Genomic DNA, 15,514 nt, shown 5'->3' on the forward strand with positions numbered 1-15,514 from the left:
ATTGCTAGTAAGTTCCTGACAATCTTGAATAGGAAGGTGAGTCTAGCAATTGTTCTTCTGTTTTGAAGTGTAGGCCATTCAAGACTGGTTAACATGTCTGTGATGCTATCATGGTTTTGGTTAGATCTGTGCCAGGGTTTGTTCAAAATGAAACGAGCAGCACGGTGTTGAATCATTTCTAGTTTACTAATACTAGTGTGATGATAGGGGTCCCAGATGGTTGAGCAGTATTCTAATGATGGTAAGAGCAATTGTTTGTAGACGTGTTCTTTAATTTCTGATGGTGCATTGTGGAGATTTCTTTTTAAGAATCCAAGGAGTCGATTTGCCTTGTTACAGATGTAATTGATGTGAGGATCCCATGATAATCTGTGGTGGAGACGGATTCCAAGGTAATTGTGTTCTAATACTGTAGCCAGTGGAATGTCGGACATTTTGTATGTGAAAGTACTCTTGTTATGGTGTGTTGTTATCTGTAAAATTTTGCATTTGGAGATGTTGAATTCCATCATCCAGTCAGTTGCCCATCTTGTCAGTGAGTTTAAATCATCTTGAAGTATTTTATGGTCTTGTGGTGTTTTAATGGTTTTGTAAATAAGGATATCATCTGCAAAAAGACGGATCTCACTTTGGATGTTGGCAATGATGTCATTGATATAAATCAAGAATAAAACTGGTCCAAGAACAGACCCTTGGGGAACACCAGATGTTACATCACAAGTGGATGATTTAGAACCTTCTACTATAACTTGCTGTGTGCGACCATGAAGAAAGGATTCAAGCCGGTGTAATACATTCCCTCTTATTCCATAGTGCCTTAGTTTGTAGAGGAGTCTTGAGTGAGATACTTTATCAAAAGCTTTAGAAAAATCTAGTGTTGCAGCATCAACTTGTAAATTTGTGTCTATTTGTTTGGCAATGTCGTTGATGGTGATAAATAATTGTGACTCACAAGAGTGCTTAGACCTAAATCCAAACTGTCTGTCAGAAAGAATATTTTGATCTTCCAGATGCTTCATTATTTGACTTACTATAATGTGTTCCATTGATTTATATATTACTGATGTTAATGAGATGGGGCGATAGTTTTTGGGTCAGATTTTTGGCCTTTCTTGAATATTGGACTGACATAGGCATGTTTCCATTGGGATGGTACAGTTCCAGTTTCTAGCGATTGTTTAAATATGTGAGTAAGCATAGGAGAAATTTCAGCTGCTGTTGTCTTTAGTACAAGTGGATGTATGGAGTCTGGACCAGGAGATTTTGATGGATCACAGCTGGTTAGAATGTTGTAAACTCCTTGTTCAGTGATTTCAAATGCTGGTAGAGATGGATGTAATGAAGGACATTTGTCAGGAATGGTACTGCTGTCATCATCAGTTGTGAATACAGATTTGAAATGATCATTTAAAACAGTTGCCTTTTCAATTGGGTGTATTAAAGCATTGCCATTTTCGGGATGTTTTAGTGTACCAATGCCATTGTTATCTTGCTTACGGGTTTTCAGGTAGTGCCAAAGAGATTTTCTGTTGTGTGATGATGATACAAGATTTGTCACATATGTTTTGTGCTGGTGTTTAAGTTTAAAGTTTACCTCTTTCTGCAGCAATTTGTATTCGGACCAATCAGTGTCACGATGATAGCGCCTGGCTCGATTATACAGCCTTTGCTTCTTTTGGATTAGCCGTTTCAAAGTGTTAGACATCCATGGTAAGTGAGTTCTAGTACTTGATGTTTTGGTAGGAGTGTGGTCTTCAATAATTTGCTGAAGATTCTGCATAAAAAAGGTCCAGTTTTCTTCCAAGCTTGGAGATGACATGCGATTTAATTCAAAATAGGTATGAGAAAAGTTGCATAGTTTTTCTCTGATTGTGTCCCAATCTGCCAATTTGTAAAGGTAGATTGTTTGGGAAGGTTTCTTCGAAATATAATAGGGAATTTGAATGGCTGCTAATACTGCATCATGATCACTTAACCCTGGTGCTGGATGACAGGATAGTACAGAGTCAGGATGAGTAGTAAACAACAGGTCTAGTGTATTATGGGCTCTTGTAGGAAAGGTAACTAGCTGTGACATCTGGGTATCATGTGCTAGTGTAATAAGTTTTTGACGGTAATGACATGAAATATATGATTCAGTTAGAGTACCATGTTCCCAATCAATACCAGGGCAGTTAAAATCACCACCGAGGATGATACGGGCATGAGGATATTTCTGCTTTATGGACACTAAGGAAGATTGCAAGTCAGGCATAACCCATTTTTAGCAGTGCATGACTATGTATAATCAACCTACTACAATTCACATGTATGTCTCATGGTTTCTCCTCAAAAAAGCAAAAGATTATGTGGAAATTTCTAGCCCTAAATACAGGGGTTTCCTCAGTTTACTAAAGTGGTTAGCTTGGAGTGTATCACTATCCTACAGCCAGGTCAAATGTTGATCAAGATGTTGACGCTGTGTAGAAACCAGTTTCTCTGCCAGTGTGCGATGGTTATAACCTACAACTGCCATTAATAAAAGTGTCAACAATGATTTGTTTGCTGAGTGTGAAAATTGTAGAATTAATTTGCAGTCTACAAATCAAGACAGACGGTAGTGTGTCGTGCGGCCCAAGAAGCCGGCGCGCAACACCCGTGAGTATATTGACAGGAAGAACGAAAACGCATTTTCGTACCTCTGTTAGGCGCAATCTGTGAATTTGCGCAGTTTATAAATTACGCTGCGTATTTTGTGAATTCATAAAATGCGCAACACTTTATAAATTGCGCAGCTCGAATGAGGACACGGTGCGGTGCGATCGAGTGTGCAATTTACGACCAACTATCGTTTCACACCTGGTAGTTCACGCGATTTAAGGCCTAATTTCGTTTCACACCTGGTGGTTCACGAGACCTCCTCGTGGTTCTTATACTATTATAGCTGCAGCACATGTTACTGTCAGACCTTCAGTGCTGGTCACTGTAAAGCAGTACAATAACAATAACAATAGTGCTTGCGAGGTGTGAGCTTCAACGAGTTAGCTAGCTAGTCAGTATGTCGAAAGAAGGTCACAGAGAGCTGTTCGAAAAGTTCTGCAAAACGAAGTATTTTGATCACACCACTACAAGCAAGACAGTATCAGAGGAGAAGGCTAAGAAAATCATAGACGTTTTGAATGGAATTGAAAGAAGCTCGGTTTCAAACTCCTTCAAATTCTGGGTTATTAAAACGAAGAAGTTTGCTTTATTCAAAGAGTAAGAAATGATGGTTTTTTGTGCCTCTCTTCACAAAACTATATTACAGAATGATAATGACAAAACTGTCTTTGGTCATCATCGCATAGTGGCAACAGCTGAGAAGTTTTATGATATATTAGAGCATGTGCACTCAACGGAAAATGGGCATGTAGGCTACAAGAAAACGCTTGCAGAGGTATGGGAATTGTGTATGCTGTCATATTATTAAAGTGTCACCAAGTTTTATGGTCACTGAGACTGCATAATATAGTGAAGATGGGGTGGTCCTATGTTTATATTAAAGCCACGCTTAATTTAATTTTGTAACTAAACATGTGAGCCCATTCCTTGGAGTACTGAGTTGGAAATAATACTGAGATAATAAAAGAAATCATTACATGCGTGCAATGCAGGCTTTTGCTGAGATGATCAACTAATGTTTTAGTCTATTGTGGAAGTAGTTTTGGGAATATAGTGCTACACAGTAGAAAATTGAGCAAAGAAATCAATTTGAACAGTAAATATACTGACTACAAGTGCTTATATTCACAGCCATAACTTTAGAAGAGTTTGAAAATTTGGTTTGGATGTTGACCATAATATATTGGCATACATCTATCAGGGATATAACGAATTGGTTAAAATAATAAAATAGTAATGGTTAATTCCAGATGAGTTAGCTAGCTGCATGGTGCTTGGTTTTTAGAAGTAGCACAACATCAACTTGTTTCTGATTGCACTAGTGTGTTAACTGTTCTTGTTATGGCATAGCTATGTTATTCACATTTGGCTATGACTGCTTTATTAGAGTGTCTTGATTTCAATACTTAAAGGTATAGGAGTGCAGTTCCCATTGTTTTGTTTTCAACAGCAGCTGACTGCAATTAAAGGACATAATTGTGTGGCTCTGAAGTGTGGCATGTATGTGTTCTGATTGTTTAAGAGTGTGGTCCAGTCATGTCATTGTATCATTGAAGCTACATGTATTGTATCTGTCAGTAGTTTAAATGTCAAATAGTTGTTTGACTTGTTCTTCTAAGGAAAGTGTCTATACAGAAATTTAACACCTTGTTATTATGGTTTCCTTGCATGAAGGAGATGATCATGTAATATAACAGAAAACAGACACTTGTCAGAACCAGAAAGGTTTATCCGTGAGTTTGTTATTGTGGTGGCCATGTACTGCTTGCTTTGGTTTGGCCTATGACGTTGTGACAAGTCAGACAGACAGTCAGGCAGACAAAAAATGGGTTTTGACAATTTTTAAAAATACAGGATTGATGTTTGATACACTAAGACTATTCAAAACTCATTTTCATCTCATATTTGTATGGTTTTCAACTACAACGTTCTGAGAGGTGCCATTTATTTTCTTTAGTATTTGATAGCAGTACCTATTTCACACTTTGCCCACTTTTGTTTGTATGTCTAATTATATTTCCCGGCATTCTTAAGTATGTGTATTTAACAAACTTGCCCACAATTATCATAATTTCTAATTGTGTTACTATTGTAGGTCCAAAGAATGTATGAAGGTTTGCCAAGGGAGACAGCTCAATATTTTTGTAGCACATGCCATATTTGCCAGCTGAAGCAGCCACAGAATTGTACTGCTCCTTTGAAGCCAATCATTTCATCAGGATTTTTAACACGTTGTCAGGTATGTTGTGGGAGAGAATATAATTTACATAGAGGATTATTCACTCTTGCTTATTTTAGATTGATTTGATAGATATGAGGCACATGCCAGATGATTCTTATTGCTACATTGCACATTACATGGACCACTGGTCAAAGTTTCACGTGCTATGGCCACTGATAAACAAGAGTGCCATTGAAGTAGCTAGTGGGCTTGTGCACAAGGTTTTCCCATATTTTAGGCTCCCCAAAATATTGCAGTCAGATAATGGAAGGGAATTTGTTAATGAAGTTATTAGAGAGATATTGAAGTCGTGGCCAGGAGAAGTGACAATAATCAATGGTAGACCTCACCATTCACAGTCACAAGGTTTAATTGAAAAGGGCAACCATCTTGTAGAAATGCAGTTGCAAGCATTTAAATGTGAGCACAAGGATTCCAACTGTGTATCTTGGACTGACTGGCTGCCATGTATTCAATGTAAGTACTAGTATGAGCCCAACTAATATGTAATGTGCCCTTGCAGATAATTTAAATGTTCAAGTGTGTCGCACTTTAAAACAAAGCCCATATGAAGTGGTGTTTGGCCAGCCACCAATGTTAGCCCCATTTGCTGAACTTCCCGAAGGAGTTGACCATTGTATAATGGAAGAGAATTTAACTGATCTTATCAAAGATGGTTAGTGGTTCAATGGTGATGTAAAAAAATCAAGTGGCGCTTTCAACTAGATGATGTGTCACTGCTATTTGATGAATTACCACCAACTGTGTTTCCACCAACATCTTGTTCAAGGATGTACCACAACAACTGAGTAGAAGTACATCACCACCATCTAGCTTAATGATGTCACCACGGTGACTAAGTAGAAGTTAATCACCCCCATCTAGTTCAAGGATGTCACCACAGCGACCAAGTAGTAGTGCATCACCACCATCTAGCTCAAGGCGACCAAGTAGAAGTACATCACCATCTATGTCACCACAGCGACCAAGTAGAAGTGCATCACCACTATCTAGCTCAAGGATGTCACCACAGCAAACATGTCAAAGTGTGCCACCACTGTTACCTGACAAACCATTGTCAAATCAAATTCTATCTCCTATAGCATCTCCTACAGATGATACATCATCACCACCTGATCACATGGAGTCGGAGTATCAGAGGTACAAATCATTACCAATTTTGTGTAGACTGCTATAGCTTTTTTGACCAGTGAAACCTCCTAGTTATAACTACACAAGCCATGTATAAATACATTCTGTGGGATCAAGGTTTTTTCATATCAAGAAGTGAAAATGTTTAGTTTCAGTGAAAATCTTTGTCCTTATTGTGTGAGGCCTATATTTCTTTTATCAAGTTGTTTAAGCATGGAGGTTTTGTTATAACTGTAGTGTTTGGTGTTCTGTCTATGTGATTTCAGCAATGCCCTTATGTTTATAGCAATATGTTATTATTCTGTTAGCAAAAACACAGTGAAAAATCATATGATCACCTCACTACTTGTGATCGCCATAAGGCAATTCGGGAGGCAGCAGACTTAGAGTACCGAAAGAATGCTGAAAGAATGAAATTGCAGTATGCAAAAGTTAATCATTGTTCAGTTAAACATTGTAGACAAAACTTATGTGCATGCATTGGTTTGACATCCAGGTCAATAGTATGGTGTTCACATGCATTTACGTAGTATAGTGCATCAATAGAAGTCAATGCCTTGTGATAATTATAATCCTGTGGAGAAAAAATATATTTTTTTTTTGTTTATTTAGAACCATTGCATGACTATTGCCATTCCTGTGGAATGATTGGTTTGGTGGATGATGATACAACTCCCTTGGTGAGCTCTAGTTACATTAACGAATCTTGTATTTATGTGTGTGAACTCTGTAGGTCAGGTGCAATAGTTGCTCATGGGGGTACCACAGACAGTACTAAGAGGCATGAAGTGACAATCTCACAGGATGAAAACAGTTTTAACTTTGTAGGGCCATGCTGTTCAAAGAATGGGCCTGTGTTTGTGTATAGCTAACTGCTGTATTGGAGCTAATTCCAAGTTAAAATTGTAACTTTGTCACAAGCTGAATTTGAATATTAAAAAATCAATTAGATCTATACTGAATATAAATATTGTGTTCTAGCTAGTACATCAGGGGTGTGGTGTTGGATGTGTGCTCCATGCAGGAACTTGATCAGATAGAATGCACCTTATCCAATCCAACTGCAGAGTATGCAAAGGAACCTTGGAGGGAGAGATAGTCAATACAGAGAAAGCGGAACCGTCTTGACCCATGTTCCTTGTAGTAAACATATAGCTATCAAGGGGCTTATTAAAGTTATATAAAAGAAAATGAAAAGATTGGATCACATTAGACCATTAGAATCATTAATAAACCAGGCGTAAACACGATAATTATTGGTAGCATCATTTGCAATCCATGCCATCTATATACCAATCTGTGGGCAGAGCAGTAAACTTCCCAATCTGTGGGGCTTATTACACCTCTCTAGATCTGAAAGCAGCCATAATACGCACTTGATCAGCCAAGAACGTAACGGCGGTACACTGAATGGACCAGAATCCAAAGAGTTCATAAAATGCGCAGCTCTTACGGTAGTTCACAAATTGCGCAACAATTTATAAATTGTTGCGCATTTTATGAATTCACAAAATGTGCAGCGCAATTTATAAACTGCGCAAATTCACATATTGCGCCTAACACCTCCGTAGCTCTGTGCTACCTTGATGAAACAAGACTATTTTTGCTGTGGACACTCCCTCCAACTTCAGTACTCCACATTCCAAATTTGAGCGAAATCGCTTCAGGCGGTCCCGAGATATGCGACTTCAAAAATTGGCTTCGTTTCTTCGGTTTTTTTTCTTCCTCTTTTCGCACACTTACAAAAACTGCTATAAAACGCGAACGCCTTATCTGATTGCCTTGCAATTTGGCACACAGAAGGGGGTATAAAGGCGCATCTCGGTACCAACTTTGGCTGGAGTACCATAAACAGGCAAAGAGTTGTGAGCGATTATTCACGAAAAATAACACCAATATGTTGTCACGCCTACAGGGTAACCCGCGCATGGGAAGAAGCTGAAAATCGGTGGGTGAATAGGTCAACTATTGAACCTCAAGCCTTTTGTGGTTTGAAAGAAATCGAGCTAAAAACCAGGAAGATACAACAACAAAACTAACAGTGTGTAACAATTACGCAATCGAGATTAGCTAATAAAAAAACGACTGCTTGCCACGCCTACCAGATAAACCGTTTGGGGTAATGCTTTGAAATTCGTTGTACAGATGGAGTAATCATCTTAGAAAGGCTCTTCAATGGTGTAGAAGAATCAGACTTAAAGCCACGGAGTTATAACATGAAATCCAACTTGGTGTAGCAAGTGCGAGATCGAGATACTCTAATAGAGCAGTCATCCTAATAGAGCAGTCATCCTAATAGAGCAGTCACCCTGAAGAGAATTCAAGAAATCAGTTAGAAACAAGTAACCTGTATAGAGATCAGCTACAAACAAATCACCCTGTGGAGAGATCAGCTAGAAGAAGTTACCTTGTAGATAGTTCAGCTACAAACAAATCATCCTGTAGAGAGATCAGCTAGAAGAAGTTACCTTGTAGATAGTTCAGCTACAAACAATTCACCCTGTACAGAGCTCAGTTAGAAGAGGTTTCCTTGTAGAAAGTTCAGCTACAACAAATCACCCTGTAGAGAGATCAGCTAAAAGAAGTTACCTTGTAGAGTGACTGTTCAGTTACAAAGAAATCACCATGGAGAGTTTTGTAATATATGTATTACATATATAAAATGTACATTTACTGATAAAATCAGAAATATTTAAAGTATTCAACATTTGTTTCATCTTTCTTCCTGTGGTAAAGAAAAAAGATAGGCTAAAAAAACCTCAAGGTATACAAATACAAAAAGAAGTGAAATCTAATCCAAAACAGCCAAGCTGTAAAAAAAAGAGTGCGGCCCCCAAAAAGGCTATGGTGAAAAAAGATGTGAAATCCAAGGTGGCGGCCAAGAAATGGCTGTGATGGTAGGTTAATGGTAAAAAATTTAATAACAACAATTCAGGTGAATTTTGGTGCCGTTTGGTCTTGGCACAAAACTCACTTGAATTGTCGTTATTAAAATTTTTACCATTAACTTACCATCACAGCCATTTCTTGGCCGCCACCTTGAATTTCACATCTTTCTTCACCATAGCCTTTTTGGGGGCCGCACTCTTTTTTTTTACAGCTTGGTTGTTTTGGATTAGATATGGTTTACTCATGATCACTATATTCTTTATTAATTACTAGGCAGACAGCACAGTGCTGTCTGCCTAGTAATTAATAAAGAATATAGTGCCACAGCAGCTGATTTGGCTACATAGGATTTATAATCAACAACATTACAGTGTGTATCATTATATATTTCCTGTCACATACAAGCTATTTACCTAATGATAACTAACTACACCTAGTGCACTGACTGCTCTATTAGAGTAACTTAAACAACTCTTCAGGCAATTTATAGAAACAATTCATTCTAACATCAGGTAGATCATTGAGGAAAAGCAGCATGTAGTGGGCTTAAAATAGATGCATTCAAGACACTGCTTATAGCACCCATCCAGATAGTTAACCTGTTTATGCAGGAAAGCTCAAATGGCATGAGAGCAACCACACAAAGATGCTTGTGTGCTATACTGCTGAAACATCAACTATACAAATATCAATATGTTATAGTTAAACCCCACCATGAGTAGAATATCGTTGCTATCAAACTGAGGCCAAGACACTGACAAAGTTGAGGCCGAGTTGTTGATAACAGATTTCCTATGAGTGCAGACCTAGCTAGGTGTGTGGTTTAACTGGCTTCTATCCCACACTTTGCAGCTCTTGATTTCATAAACAATGTGACAATTGCTAATTTGAGGTGTTGTTTCATGCCTTCTATCCCACACTTTGAGCATTTTAATTTACTGTACTTCATAAAGAACTACAATGCAGTAAAGTCGTGCATGGTTTCAATTTTTCTGTGCTTAATTGCAACTATATATTATGATATGACTTCATGTTTCCTTTGATCCAGCTGAATGTGTAATCTGGTTGTCCATCATATTTCTGACCTACTGGAGTTTAACTTCCATTCCCGTTTTGATGAGTTGTTCGAACAATTCACATTTGCAGATTGCCATCACACACTCACAAAATGTTTCAATTGGTAACATAATGTTTAGGTATTGTAAAATAGCTCCTAATTATAATGTAACCTACTTGTTCCTTCACATATGCACTACTTGTGAGTTAAAAAACATTTTTGCAAGGCAGACTTGTTACACGTAATGCTTTTGGGAACTTGATTATCAAAACTGTAAGTATTGAGCATCATCAATTATTAGCAGCCAAAGTTTATTTTACATTAGAACTGTTTTATGATGATGAAGTAATGACTGTATGGAATAGTAAGTACTCAGTGAAATCAGTGGAAATATATGATAGCTTGATAACCGGTATGGGAAGAATAAGGATATCACTATACCATATGATGTGATCATGTGAATATTGTAATGGGCAATTTGTTATTCTATAAGATTCCACATACTATTACTGCAAAAGTTGTAACACAAGTTCACATTGAAAACTGCACATTCATATTCAATCAATTTGTAAACAGTGAGCCATTTTAATGGAAACAGTTTATAAAGATATCTTAATTGCAAATTTTACCAAAACAGTAATTGGAATTATCAAATATTTATACAAGCTTTTCAAGGTCTTCCTAAAAATACCAACTACATCGCTATGCCTAATGTTATAAAGAATGTTAGTTCACAAATAATGCCAGTCCAATATTGCTATTTGCTGATGTAATAAATAATTCTTTCTGCAAGTTAAATCATTAAAGGTACTACTTTATAATTAGTTAATGATAGTTTTGTTCTGCTAAAATGTGCAGTTATAGCAGCACACATTGTGAATCTTAAGCTGGATGGGCCAGTGATTGTATCCAACAATATTGCTAGTGATATTATAGACTCAATTCTGTGACCTTGCATTTAGTAAAGATATCATGCATGTTTTACAGGCTTTTCGTTAACCTCCCTGAGGGATAGTTACCAATAAAGTATTTGTGTGTAGCTTTACATGCATACATTCACCATTTTAGATGATACTCAGTTTGTGATGTAATATAACTATGCATATCATAGTTGAATGTTGTGTGTACTTCTATTTTATGGTGATCACTCATCCTTACTTTTGACAAAAGGTACTTTATGGCTGTTGGCACATCTCCTTCACATCCCACAAGCTGATAATTTTGGTGGTGGATTAAGGTCTTGTCTGCCACGAGGAATAAATTTCATGTTCCCTATTTGAGGCCAAATATACATAAAGCTTTAATTTTGATAAACAGATACTTGTGCAACAAAGGTATTTTGGTGTTTGAAGCCAATTCTATTGTCCAAATTCCTTCCTACATAATATATATACTAACCTAGGTTTTAGTATAGGAACTGACATAGAGTAGTTTGTCGTGATTCCTAGCTGTTTGTGGAGCTGACGTTGGCTCATAGAGAGCAGCTTGTAAAGACTCCTGTTTGTGGAACTGACATCAGTCCATAAAATTAGTGGCTTATCAAGATTCTGTGAAGCTGACATTAGTCAACATGTCAAGACTCCTGCTTTTTTGTTCATTTATAAAGAGCAGCATGTCGACACTCTTGTATGTGGAGCTGAAAATGGCCCATAAAATTATGTTGACGCCGGCCTGTATGAGAGGTACAATAGCATATTGACGGTTAAGGAGCTGATATATACGTGCCCACAGAGGAGCAGTGATTGCTTGCAGTATCACCTTTAGTGCATCATGGGTTATCGATAATCCTGTAAGGTGAACACATACAGTAACCATAAATAAATCAAAATTACTTGACCTCAAAATGAAGTGTTTTAATAGACATGTATGCCATGCAGCTACAAGTTGCACCATTATGGCCTATTATGGCCCACCATTATGGCCTATTGCTTTGCATTATTATGGCCTTTCTCACCATTATTGCCTAGCTGAAAGTAAAATATTAGTTCACTTATGAATTATTTATACTGCATAAATTCTTCAGGGCATAAATCAATATTGTGCACATGCCACGTACCACTTGGGCTTTAGAAGCTAATGGACAGCGTGCTGAAGGAAACTTGATGAGTATAGTTGATAAACATAGCCACTGCTACATCTGTTTGCACAAAAGGCAAGCTGGCATATTTCTCCCTGTGAAACAAAACATCCTAGCCTAGCCAGTGGCGGATCTAGGATTTTTAAAAGGGGGTTTCTGCAAGTTGGTATATAATTAATAGCTCAAACATAAGGCAACTGAGGACGTTTCTCCAGAGATTTTAGAAGCTCTGAAATCAGATTTTAGGCTACTTTGACATTGCAATAAATCAAATACTTTTAAATACTACAGCTAATTATAGGGCAAGCTGGAGCTTGGGTTGCTCTATTAGTCTATAGTTATGTGACTGCTCTATCATCATTGCAGTGGGAGGTGAAAAGCAAAGTGTTGCTGAGGGTTTAATAGTGTATTTGCCTGCATGATACTGAAATACACTAGTATATAGTTGCTTGCTATGACAAATTGTCAATAACAATAATGAAGCTCCCAGTGACACTAGGCTAAATTTAAAAGGGGGTTTCTGTCAAAACCACAGGAACCCATCTAGATCCGCCACTGCTAGCAGTTGTACACGATGTAGGCCAAATATCAGCTGTATAGCTAGCTAGCAATCACTATTGTGCTACATAGTCTGAGAAATAATACAGCCTTCGTTAATTATGTATTAAAAGCATGTAGTTAACTATACAACCATCCATGCAGTGGCTCAGCTTTGAAACGTTAATTATGTATTAAAAGCATGTAGTTACACTGTGAAAAAAGAGGAATATAATATGGTATATCTAATGGCTCAAACTATACAAATAATCTCAGTATAGCCTTGCATTATACTAACTATCTTATACTTTAGTATAAACCCCATCTTATATTATGGGAAACAGATTATACTTTAGTTTAATACACATTCTTTGTATGGCTTTGTTTACTTAACTAAATGTGATAACTTTTTAGCTTCACCGTCAGATCTCATTATTGTCTCATTTTTAGCTTCACCATCTCATGTGACGTAAGGTTTTTTTACTGTACCAAACAAAGTCATGATGATTTTACAATAAGTAGCTACACTTCTGTTAATCACTATAGCCAGCTAACTACAGCTATAGCTTCAGTTTGTTGTGATAATTTCATACACACACATTTTCATATGGCAAAGCATATAATACCAGTAAAATTAATTATTCAATCTAAGAGCCATACAAATCTAGAGTTTCTTGCACAGTTAGCACAGCTGCAAAAGTTCGTAGTAATGCTTGTTTTTAAAATTGAAGGGGAGCGCATGCGTATTACTGATACAATTAAGTCGCCATTTTTGTCGCTATTGTTGTATCAGAGGTTGTAAATGTGAGTGATACGACGGTGTATCTCGCGGAGAGCCGAGTGTACGCGATCGGCGCCATCGTCCAATGAGCCACGATGATAGTTATGGACCACAACTGTACATCCCTGCTGGCTGTAGTGGTGAAGTGGCGCGGCCAAGTGGACAATCGAGTCCTTCGATGGCAGCAATCAAAAACAGCTCTAGATGAGTAAGTATTAGACTAAAATGATAGCTTGTACGATAGGTTTAGCCGTATTAAATTGTTTATTGTGTATTGTATGACAATGGCCTGCAAATGATTCAACTTTGGTGTTGCTGTGTACGTATTACATGTTTTATATCCTGTTATATCTCAGCTTATGGCGGATGACGAGTGGACACAGTTCATCAGCCATCAACGGTAAGAGTATGCATGGTCTGCTCTTACGATTTTGTATATTATCTCTTCAGAGGTACAGTTTCTTGTCGAACCTCTTAGTTCTACAGGCTGTCAGTGTACAATATCTGCAGTGTTAGTTTCCTTCAATGGCAGCTGCTTCCTTTAAAGAATCTGGTAGTGACCATATGTGGACAGTTTTGTTCTTTTTTCACGGAGTTGTTCAACGTCATCTAATTACTTACAGCTGTAAGTGCATTAAGCCTGATTGTGTTTTTATTCATTTTCTTCTCAATGGGGTAGGAATTACAGACTTGGTGATTCTTATTGCTAACATCTGTAAGTAAGTACACTGAGAGTGTCCAGTATACAATTTATATTTACCTTCGTTTAGGTTTGTGGAAACTGGTCTCATTTCTTCTGGGAACCGGTCTCATTTCTTCTGGGAACCGGTCTCATTTCTTCATGTTTTTCACTACTTTTTATCAACAGCTGACGGCTGCTACCTTGTCTGGCACTGTAAATGAGTTGAGTGCTTTCAAGAACCTGTTCTGTCTTGTTTGTCCTTATTTCACTGACCATGCTCGTATTGCTAACAAAAGTAAGTTCACTGAGAGTATACAAATTATATTATATTTAGTCTTGTTTCAATTGTACTTAGTGATTACAAGATTCTTGGACTTGGTTATCAGTGTATCAGATGCTTCTTGTGAGCTTACGTAACACGTTAGCCCAACAAAGTCACATACTAAGTGGCTGTTTTATGTCTGGTTAGACTCACTGATAACACCTGTAAGTGCACCAAATAATCCAGAATATGAATTATGTTTGCCTCCATTTAGGGTTGTGAGACCTGGTCTTATCAGACTTGTCTTAGATGTACATGGATTGTCGGTCTCAGTTTTAAAAGATTGTTACAAACTGTAAGTATAATGGTTGTTCAGTATACGCATTATATATACCATCTTTAATAGAGTTGTGGGACCTAGCCACCATTCTACATGGTAATACTAGGTTTCCAGACAAGGTCGTGGTTTTATGAGATTCTTATTGTTACAAACTGTAAGTGCAACGATTATCCAGAATACACATTATATTTACCATCTTTGTATTAGAGCTGTGGGACAGTTCTACCAGACGACTAACAGATTGTCACAGAGTTCTACATAGTGATGATAATACAGGTAATTTGTAATGGAACTTGTGAATTATATTTACTGCCTTACCTACTGCAGTTGGATAAAGACTGATAAACGACGAAATTGATTTGATACTGCCATGGCCAAGGAGACATTGATTTACTAGCTGTACCTATTGTGGTTTTAACATATTTACAGAATTAAATTCATTACAAATATAATTATAGAAATTATTTAATTAAGGTAGCCACAGATTATAGGAAAGTAAAAAAGTACAGTAGTATAGTAGCCAATATATGGTTGAAATAGGCTTAGTATAGTCTGATAATACACCGCAGTATACTAGTGATTTAATCTCTAATATATGACTGTCTTAAATGTATTCAATAAGCTTGTTATAGTAAAGTCCTAATCTAATAATACATGCTGTACTATTTCACTCCAATACTAACATAATAAGACTGTTATATACCTTATTATTCTGAGCTTTTTTCACAGTGTTAACTAACCATCCAGTGGCTCAGCTTTGAAAGGGGTAGATATAGCTTTCATAGGATTGCAATGCACAACCCAAATTTGACTATCATGCATTTCCTAAAAGATACATGTGTATAGACTGTATATTCAGGGCATGATAGCAATGTT

The 15,514-nt window shown here is 37.2% G+C and overlaps 2 protein-coding genes and 2 long non-coding RNA genes across 7 annotated transcripts; 3 read left to right on the top strand and 1 right to left on the bottom strand.

The window, feature by feature from the left end:
- Nucleotides 1–1,066: 1,066 nt before the first annotated feature.
- On the bottom strand, nt 1,067–2,254 carry LOC136267494 (uncharacterized). Its single transcript, XM_066062661.1, has one exon. It carries the CDS (start codon nt 2,252–2,254, stop codon nt 1,067–1,069), a length of 1,188 nt encoding a protein of 395 aa, XP_065918733.1.
- Nucleotides 2,255–3,011: 757 nt separating this feature from the next.
- LOC136266318 (KRAB-A domain-containing protein 2-like) lies at nt 3,012–5,798 on the top strand. The gene is made up of 5 exons (XM_066061328.1): nt 3,012–3,415; nt 4,736–4,879; nt 4,939–5,338; nt 5,385–5,537; nt 5,588–5,798. The coding sequence occupies exons 1-5, from the start codon at nt 3,245–3,247 to the stop codon at nt 5,668–5,670; spliced, it is 951 nt and encodes a 316-aa protein (XP_065917400.1). The 5' UTR covers nt 3,012–3,244; the 3' UTR covers nt 5,671–5,798.
- A 39-nt stretch (nt 5,799–5,837) lies between these two features.
- Nucleotides 5,838–6,968, top strand: LOC136266521 (uncharacterized). The gene is made up of 2 exons (XR_010706146.1): nt 5,838–6,693; nt 6,747–6,968. It is a non-coding gene; the product is annotated as an uncharacterized lncRNA (long non-coding RNA).
- A 6,463-nt stretch (nt 6,969–13,431) lies between these two features.
- On the top strand, nt 13,432–15,090 carry LOC136266017 (uncharacterized). Of its 4 annotated transcripts, XR_010705865.1 has the most exons (10): nt 13,432–13,562; nt 13,711–13,754; nt 13,805–13,979; nt 14,034–14,069; nt 14,223–14,331; nt 14,392–14,522; nt 14,573–14,653; nt 14,705–14,792; nt 14,846–14,914; nt 14,966–15,090. It is a non-coding gene; the product is annotated as an uncharacterized lncRNA (long non-coding RNA). The 4 variants fall into 4 exon arrangements; XR_010705866.1 differs by lacking the exon at nt 13,432–13,562 and having other exon boundaries at nt 13,573–13,754; nt 14,034–14,073; nt 14,125–14,331; XR_010705864.1 differs by lacking the exon at nt 13,432–13,562 and having other exon boundaries at nt 13,573–13,754; nt 14,125–14,331.
- The last annotated feature ends 424 nt before the right edge of the window (nt 15,091–15,514 follow it).

This window comes from Dysidea avara, chromosome 9 (assembly GCF_963678975.1).
Source record: "Dysidea avara chromosome 9, odDysAvar1.4, whole genome shotgun sequence".
NCBI classification, from domain to species: domain Eukaryota; kingdom Metazoa; phylum Porifera; class Demospongiae; order Dictyoceratida; family Dysideidae; genus Dysidea; species Dysidea avara.

What these genes read in the sequence shown, in the direction of transcription:
- LOC136267494 (XM_066062661.1), bottom strand. Translation starts at nt 2,254, where the DNA reads ATGCCTGACTTGCAATCTTCCTTAGTGTCCATAAAGCAGAAATATCCT.
- LOC136266318 (XM_066061328.1), top strand. Translation starts at nt 3,245, where the DNA reads ATGATGGTTTTTTGTGCCTCTCTTCACAAAACTATATTACAGAATGAT. An exon ending in GATTTTTAACACGTTGTCAG is followed by an intron (nt 4,880 to 4,938) that starts GTATGTTGTGGG and finishes TGCTTATTTTAG; the next exon opens with ATTGATTTGATAGATATGAG. An exon ending in CTGGCTGCCATGTATTCAAT is followed by an intron (nt 5,339 to 5,384) that starts GTAAGTACTAGT and finishes GTGCCCTTGCAG; the next exon opens with ATAATTTAAATGTTCAAGTG.